Source organism: Mustela nigripes, chromosome 3 (assembly GCF_022355385.1).
Source record: "Mustela nigripes isolate SB6536 chromosome 3, MUSNIG.SB6536, whole genome shotgun sequence".
Classification (NCBI taxonomy): Eukaryota; Metazoa; Chordata; class Mammalia; order Carnivora; family Mustelidae; genus Mustela; species Mustela nigripes.
Genome location: NC_081559.1, coordinates 44,084,845 through 44,093,737, shown reverse-complemented (window position 1 = coordinate 44,093,737; position 8,893 = coordinate 44,084,845). Strand labels below are relative to the sequence as shown.

The 8,893-nt window shown below is 53.4% G+C and overlaps 1 protein-coding gene across 3 annotated transcripts in view; it reads left to right on the top strand.

Moving 5' to 3' along the window:
* Window positions 1-7,449: 7,449 nt before the first annotated feature.
* PER2 (period circadian regulator 2) overlaps window positions 7,450-8,893 on the top strand; it is a 39,937-nt gene continuing 38,493 nt past the window's right edge. For 2 of the 3 annotated variants that reach the window (XR_009403083.1, XM_059393829.1), the window contains exon 1: window positions 7,450-7,566. Coding sequence is in view for 1 of the 3 variants with exons in the window: in XM_059393829.1 (XP_059249812.1) it covers window positions 7,561-7,566 (6 nt within the window). In the remaining 2 variants the exon portion in view is untranslated. Of the gene's footprint in view, window positions 7,567-8,062; window positions 8,186-8,893 lie in introns of those variants that run through there. The other variant, XM_059393830.1, reaches the window with a different exon arrangement.

Here is an 8,893-nt window from a genome sequence, read left to right as displayed (position 1 = left end):
ACCATGTCGGTTCTTATTTTTGCAAAGATTTAAACAAGAAATATAAGCGTGGTAAATCCCCAGCAGTGGTTGTTCCTATCTACCTGATTATTGAAGACAAAAGCTGGGAAATGAAGAGAAGCCAGACAAAAATAATAACTTCGCAATGAGAAAAATCTAGGCTTTTTGCTTTTTCACCACTCAGATCCCTGTTCTCCGTCCCTATGAATAGAGCCCCGATCACAGAGCACGCCAGTCTCATCAGATACTGAACACCCTATTCAAAATTAATTTTTTTATTTTATATTTAGTAGTTTATAGAATTTAAAACTATCGTTTTCTAATAGCGAAATGCTTTTTATATGAATGCAGGTTAGATAGACCTCTAACTCACATATTCAAATATATGTAAGGTACTAAGTCCTCATTACAGACCATATGAAGGGCACTGGAAAACAGAAAGAACAAAACTAATGTCATTCATGTTCCACAACCCAGAGAAAAATCACTGTGAGAGTTCTGACGTTCCTTTTTGTTTTTCTGTTTCGTGCACATTCCCCAAAACACGCTCCCCTAAAAACAAAGACTGTTAGGTTACGTCCCTTGTCTACAAGGGAGGTCCATTTTCCTTTCCTTAATTGCCGGTCTGAATCTCTGGGGCCGATATTCCATATCAAGGGCGGGGCGGGATTCTGGCGCAGGGGCTGGCAGAGCTTACCCTCCTGGCCACCACAGAACAAGCTGTGAACTTGTTCACTTGGGAACTGAGACTTTCCGTGACCTCTGCCTGGCTTTTGACCCTGGTTTGGGGCTGGAAAGCCACGGTCTGCCCAGACTCCCCGCTCTCCAGGCTCAGAAGCAAGAGGCAGGCTGACAGGAAACGTCTGGAGGACCAGATCATTCCAGAAAAATGAAGCAGAATTGCCTGGCAGCCGTCAGTCCCTCAGTGGAACCCTAATGACTTGTACCAACACTTGGGTGAGCAGGGCGCTTACCCAGGGGACAGAAAGTTGAGTGGCTTCCTTTCTGCTGACAGAAAATTTTAAGGCCAAAAAGAACAGGGACACCTTGTCTGAGGACCGGTCTGTCTCTGCCCCAAACAACATCTTGAGAGCCACTATTAGAAAGCCACTGTGGACTGACTTAACAGCAGCCCTTCTCCCACAGGAAGCCGAAGTCTCAGTGACTCAGAAATACTCTTCCAATGAAAACTTTAATGAGATTACTTGGTAGCAAGAGCCCCTTTCGAGGTCACCTGAACAGTCTGGAACAACAGTCTCGTAGGTGTGGAACTTTGGGAGCTCCCCCTCTCCTTGTGACTGAGCACACCCGAACTGCTCTTCAAAGCAAGCCTGTGTTGGCCACGTCAGGCCAGGCCCAGGGTGAGGCGAGGTAGGCCTCTTCTCTTCACATGTTTGGCCCTTGTAGGCATGGTCTCTTTCATAACAGTCACGCTGGTAGATTGAAATTGGCCACAGGGTGGGTATTGACACCGTAAAAATTGGCAAATGCGACAGAACTTTTCCCCTTCAGCGGGCCAGCTGTTAAACTTTTACTAGCACACTTGCTGGAGTCATCCCGAGAAACGATGAGAACCAGTTCCTGGTGTCCTGGCCGAACCACTGGCTGCTGAATCACAGATGAGTGCTCCTCGGCCAATGAACCAGTGAGTCCTTCTCCAGTCTGCTGTCATGTGACCTTTAGAGGCCTGGAATCCAGGCAAGGCGGGGTGGGTGGGAGGTGGGGAGGGAGCAGAGGGCAGGTCTTGAGACAAGCATTTAGCAAGGAGCCTGCTCCAGGTGGGGTCTCTACCCAGGACCATCTGTTCTCCAGCAAGGAAGGAGGCCTAGCTTCTGCCAACTAGCAGGCTCCTGGGAACTCGGGGCTTTGAAATACTCAGCTCATCTCTTCGGTGGCCCACATCCATGGCCCAGGATCATTCCCTGTCCGACTGTTAACCTTGTCCAGAGGACCTCTCAAGGCTGTGGCTTGGGTCTCCACAGAGGCTCCGTGAGCCTTGCAGTCAGTCTAGTCTGAGTTCCAATGATCTACCCAGTGGCTGCAGAAGATGGGAATTTGCTGAGCTGCCCTCAAGGCCTCCGGCTTGCAGACTTTGTCTGAGTTTGGCAGACTAGTAAGCCTAGGTTTTGCTTTTCAAGGTCTCCAGCACGCACACAGGGAGCCACCTTCTCGGGGATCAGCCTCATTACTGTTGTGGCTCGCTGAAGTCCTGCAGCTTCCTGGTCCCTCAGAGCCTGGCTCTTTGCTGTGTCCCCATAACTGACAACTAGTGAAAACTTACAGACTAAGGGTTAGACAGTAAGTAGTTTAGGTTTTGTGGGCCTTGTATGGTCACTGCAGCATATTCTTTGGCCTTCTTTTTTCCCCTTTACCTTTAAATATTGTAAAAACCATTCTTAGCTCAATGGCAGTGCCAAAACATGCCAAGGCTGAACCCCGGTTGCTGCCATCCCACTGAGCACTAGGAATGGGGGGGCCCTATGTCTTGGAGATGGGCAGACAGTTCAAGTCCAAAATGAACCCCTGAGAGTCTGCTTTCTAGAACCATTTTCAGTATCCATTGTGTTTGTGTAGATTTTCGCTAGAAGCACAGCCCCAAGAGAGCCTTAAGAACGAATGCTGTCATCTGGAGCTACAATCCCAGGGCAGCAAGAGTGAGGGACAAGGGAGGAAAATGCAAGAGGAGGCATTTTCATGCAGTTTCTGCTTAACGAGGGCCACGTGGGACTTTCAGCAGGTTCACCTGCTGGGCCTATGGGAATTCTCTGTCCTGGCTGCGGGAAAAACCATGCCCAGGATCTCTGCCCACCAGAGGGCAAATGGCGAGGAATGGATTGGCTGGTGGCCTCCTGCCTCTCACGGGCTAAGCATAAGGTCAGTCTCACAGTGCCCATGGAGGAGAGAGGGAAAGAACCCAATGGCGTTTATGACAGAGACTCTTCTGGGTGACAGTGACATCTCCCTGGGCTCTGAGGTCTAGTGAACCCCAGACCGCCTGGGACCCTTCCCTTTTCTGACATGCATGGAGTGAAGCATGCAGTCTGCGACCTCCCGGAAGGGAGCCAGGGGACAGGGCCTCATTCCTCATTCTTGGTTCGGTTCCTAAGACTCATACAGGGTGCAAAGAGGCCAGGAGAGGACTGGTCTCACAGGGTGGGCCCAGAGCCGCAGGCACTCCCTGCCAGAATCCCAGTTTGATACTGTCAGACTGTGGGGTGCTAGCCTTTTTGGGACACTTCAGTGTCCCTCCGTAGCGTGGGACCATAGCAACTTCCATAGTGCCACGGGGGTGGAGGTCTCCTGTTTTCCCCTCCTCCTCCCTCATAGGGCCTGACTTGTTGAGGAGCAGAGAGAGGGGCACGCGGCAGCCCTCTCCCCAAGCTTTCTATTATAGCAGGACCACTGTGTGCCCCAAGGCTGCTGGGCTCCTGCCTTCACACCCGGGCTCAGACCCACAGTCACTTGAGCTCCTGCCTTTGCAGCTGAGTCAGGTGACCCACCACCCAGCCTAGAGGGGATGGGTCCCACCTTGAGAGTGAGCCAGTCAAACCCCTTTGTTTCTTCCCAAAAGCTTTGGTCCGGGGACAAGTGGTATCTTTTCCATGTTGGGCAGCAGGGAGAAGAAGCCAGCGAGGAAGAGCAAATATGGTGGGTAACACACTGTGAGGCACAGGGCAGATATAGTGGGGAAAAACTACAGGCAGGGACTGAGGCAGAATTCACAGGGCCCTGCAGTCCTAGGACAGGTGCCGTGGACCAGCATGGCTGCATAGACACGTGATGGGTGTCAGGAACACATGAAAGACGTACATCCTAGCTGTCCACACCTGTGAGCCCTTTAGCTATTTGAAAAGGAGTTCAGAGGGTTCAGGCAGCACCTGGCTGGCCATGTCATAGAAGGAGAGTTTCCATGGGGGAGGGGGGATGTGCAGGGGACCGCAGGGACATTGGAGTTTGGACTCAGATCACCTGGTTCCCAGACTCTGCAGGGGTGGGGCGGTGAGAGTGGCCATGAGATCATTCCATGGACATTCCTTGGTGACCTAAGACATAGCTCCACATGAGTCCTTGTGCACGGTGACATCAAGGGTGTCTTTTGCAAAGGGACAGGGGGGACCTGTACACAGGTCCTATGGAGTTGTGAAGGTTAAAGAAGAACTCACACATGAAGTACCCATCACGGTACCTGACAGGGTAAGCATGTGTGGAATCACAGCTTGTCACAGGCGAGGGGCACTCAGAGCCCCGTGCCCACCCATGAGCATGCAGCCCAGACCTCAGCTTCCTGAGGGACCCGATGCCCTGATGGGAAGGGACTTCATTTGTCTCCCAATTCCCGAAATTGCCCCAGGATCTCCGTAGTTGGGGAACCCACAAGAGCCAGCCCCAGCACTAGTGGCAGAACCAAACTGAGGTGAAAGCTTCAGGAACCCTCGGCGGATCTGCCAACCGAGGAGAGAGACTTCCGCCCTCTGAAGACACAACCACAGGGGACATGGGGTCACCTTGTACACAGGTGGCCTGGTTGGCATGCTGTCTTTCCTTGGGCCCCACCAGGAGACTGAGGCATATTGGCAGCCTAGAACCTTCAGGGCAGGGGATGGGTGGGGAGTACTCCAGCTGCCAGGGACCAGCTGATCTGTAAGTCAGCCCTCAGGGTCCCAAGGCAAATATCCTGCCCCAGCTCAACCTGCCCACTGCCGCTACCACTTCCCCCTAAAGGGGACACTTTTCTTCTCACTTCGGTCCTTGGGTTTTCTTTTCGTGGTCTCAAGACCAGGAAGTTTGAAGTTTTAGTCTCAAGTGACAGGCTAGCAAACAGTGTTTTGGTTTCAGTTAAAACCATGTCTTTATTTAGAAAGCTGATAATAAGAGGAGTCAGTTGGGTACACATTTTAATCTGGAATCGTACAGACATAAAGGAGACGCAACATAAAAAAAGCAAAATCTTGGACACTAATGTTTTCATTCATTTCTATCTTTGGATTTTAATTACAATAACGAAGTAAGCAAGTCTATACAGGTCATTATGTAGTAGACCAAGTTTCAGTGATTTAAATTATTTGCAGATCCACAAAAATAGGTTAACTTGGAGGAGTTACTATAAAACGATAATCATTGCCACCCATTAAAACCCCATTCTACCTGTGTACGATTTAAAACCACCGCCACCAACCTCTAAGCAAACTATACAAGAAGGAAACCTTGTGTCTCTGACGAAGGCCATTTGTAAAACAGATAAACACCTAAGGCTAATATCATACTTCACGGCGAAACGTTGAGCACTTTCTCCCTAGGATGGGGACAGAGCAGGAATGGTCTCCTCTGACCACGGCAGGTATGTCTGGCCGACACTGTGTCCAGGACATGGCTGGCTGGCTTGAGTGCAGGAGGGGAGGAGAGGACTGCAGAGGGGCTCTATAAGGAATGAATCCCAGGTACAGAGGGGCCCTCTAAGCAGGGCCTGGGCACGGAGAGGCAGGGCTGACTTGAGCCAGGCCCACTGGAGGAAACAGGTTTGTATATCTGGTCTAGGGGCAGGGACAGAGCAGACTTTGGCTGGGAGGCAGGGTGAAGGCTGACACGGGAGGCCAGCTCCTTCCACTGACAGCATTCCCCGGGCAGCTGGGGAAACTGGCTTACCACCCCTGCCCCCAGGCTGCCTTCCTTAGTGCTAACACAATTTGCTTTCCCAGTGGTTTTGTGTGAGAGGTGACAGCCAACCCAACACGTTTCTAGGCCCGTGTAGGACGCCCAGGAAAGGATTCATTCCCCACCACCACTTTAGTGCTCCAACACACGCGCGCGCACACACACACACACATACACACTCAAGATTCTCGATTCAGTCAGAGTGTTCCCCACGGATTAGCCTGGTCCTAGGGGATCCCCTCTTCTACATCACAAACAAAGGAGCCAATGAGATACATATTGCATGCCCCCCAACACTTAGGTGTCCACAAATATTTATGGAGTGAATGAAAGTTCCCAAAAACAAGAATTAAAAAAAAAAAAAACTAGCTGTAAGACCCTGTTAATAGGTTACGCTCTGAAGAGTTCTAGAGGTTCATGATGTTTTGTAATTTTTTATTTTATGTTTTTTAGAAGATTTTATTTATAAGAGAGAAAGAGAGAGCGTGAGCAGGGAAGTGAGGGAGAAGCAGGCTCCTGGCTGAGCAGCAGGGAGCCGGACATAGGACTTGATCCCAGAACCCCAGGATCATGACCTGAGTGGAAGGCAGATGCTTAACCAACTGAGCCACCCAGGCACCCCCTGTTTTGTAATATTTTAAATAATGGATTTCAACATCCTTCTACCAGATTTGTGGGTAGAAATAGAAAAGGCTAAATTTCGGGAGGGAATGTGACATTAGGCTACAGGTTGAATATGGAGCAGGACCAAGGAAAAGCTGAGCAGGAGGAGAATAATCTGTGTGTGATGTTGGATGAGCTGTCTGTTTACTCTTGTTTCCAGAACAATGGAGCTCACCACTGACGTCAATGTGCATGAAGAAACAAAAGGCTTTTGGGTGTGTGCAGGGTGCAGCTGGACCTGGATTTGCTTGGTGTGTGTGTGGGGGGCGCCCACGTGTGTGTGTGTGTGTGTGTGTGTGTGTTAGGGAGGGGTGAGGAGGGTGTCTAGAAGTCAGTGTCAGAGAAGCAGGAGGAGGGCCACTATCCTCTTGGAGTGTGAGCTATGCATAGCAGGCCCCCCAGGGCTTCCATGGGAAGGGCTATCCTGATGAACTTTATTTGCCCCAGTTTGCATCTGGGACTGACAAAGTTGCACACACATCTTGCCAAGGAGAAGGAAAGAAGTGACTCCATCCCAGGAATTCCCGAGTGTGGGTTTGCCTGCCGGAAGAACAGGACCAGTGCAGGGACAGACCAGAAACCCCTTCGGCCCTTCTGAGCCCAGCCATCCCACTCTCCCTGCAAGGACCCTGCATTTTCAGAGCCTGCCTTGGAGGCTGTGTGCTCTTTCATGTCCTAGGAGCAGGTCTCAGGCCTCTAGCCGGTCTGAGAGGAAGTTCCACTCTTCTGGCTTCACGGGCCCCAGACAAAGCTTACTGAAAGAAAAATGGCCATGGCCATGGTGGTCCAGATCCAGCCCCGTCTCCCAGAGCCCTCTGCCCCAGGCCCGTGTTGCCTTTGGAGCTTGCGCCTTCAGAAAACCTTCCTTTCCCCAAAGCCTTTCCTTGCCCTGCTTCAGGCGCTGCTCGCTCCGTGGGCCCTCTGCGGGTAACTCTGGCCTTGGTTAATCTACGATCCACACCGCCCAAATTGACTATTTACGGTCCCTCTTCAGGAATGAGACGGTCCTTCTTCCCTGATGACGTGGTTGGGAACACGTCATTTATTTCTTTTGTACCTCCTCCTAGTAAAAATGACCCTATTTGCTGAATCAAATATTGCGACACGTGATCTCAAAAAGCAGCAAGACCGCCTGGAAGCTGGCCGTCCTGGCCGATGCCGAACGAGGGTGGACCTCGGAGCCCCGGTGGTCATGCACCGGGCGCTCCCGCCCCCGGGGCAGCTCCAGCGCCTGGCGTAGAATGAATGGGAGTGAGTAAATGAATGAATGGGAAGGAGTGAATGAAAGAGGTCCGCAGGCAGCTTCTCACAGGGGCGCGCCCCGGGCCCGTTGGCGAAGGTGGCGGCCTTCCAAGGCCCGGGCTTCAGCGAGCGTTGGGTGTCCGCCCGGCCCGACCGAGGTGCCCTGGAGCCGGTCCGGTCCCGCGCCGGGCTCCCCCCGGCCGCGGTGGTACGCACCACTCAATGCTCCCCGAATCCGCGGACGCCGGCGGTCTTGAATGGAAGGCGCCGAGGCCGGAAGTGGAAGGGACCACTCGGGAGGATGAGGAGGGGGGACAGGCGCGTCGCGTCTCCATTGAGGAACCGACGCGGTGAACATGGAGTTCCATGTGCGTCTTATGTAAAGAGAGCGACGGGCGCTGCAGCCAACGGACACGAGGTGCTCGCAGGCTCCGCCCCCACAGTATGCAGATAAGGCTGCGCTTCGGCCAATGGCGGGAGCCGGGGGCGGGCGCGGCGCGAGCAGTCACGTTTTCCACTATGTGACAGCGGCGGCGGCGCTGCGGGGTACGGGCTGCTGTCCGCGGCTGCTGTGGGGTGGACGGACGGACGCGCGGACGGACGCGCGGACCGGCGGGGACGCGGCTCGGTGAGGGCTCGGCGGGCGCGACGGGCGCTGCGGGCGCGGCGGGCGGACTGGCCGGCGGCGCCAGGCTGGGGCGCCGGCCACGGTCCCGCAGCCGGGCTGGTTACGTAACCGCCGGGATGGGTCTTGGGCCGGGCGGTCTGGGGTCCGGGTGGACAGGCTCTGGGCGGGCGGCGGTGGCTCCTGCAGCTCACGGAGGCGTGATCCCAGGATTTTCTGGGCTATTTGACTTCTTCTCTCCTTAAAACCGGCCTGGGGGGCGGTGAGGGGGGGGGCGAGTACTGTTATCCCCATTTTACAGATGGAGAAAGTGAGATCCAGATAGGTTAGGCAACTTGTGTAGGGTCATGGAGCTACTGAGTGACTGCCACATGGGACTGTCGTTCTCCAGATGATTTTCTTTTAAGGACCCACTCACTCACTCCTCCCTGTGTCCCATGGAGAGAGGGCGGGAAAGGCTGAGGCAACTGAGGTTTAATCCACCGGTCCTTGGGAATATGCAGGGCCTCTTAGGGAGCTGGTTTCCTCCTCAGGAAGTGTCAGGCTGGGGAAGGACCACTGATGGACACTGGTCTAGAAGCATTACCTGGACAGCCCATGGGTCCTGTGGACTGGGTGAGCAGAGAGACAAGAAAGTTCCAGGGTCAAGCTAGGCCTATAACCCTGGGGACAGGGAGTCCACAGCCACAATCCACCCCCTTTACCTCCCCT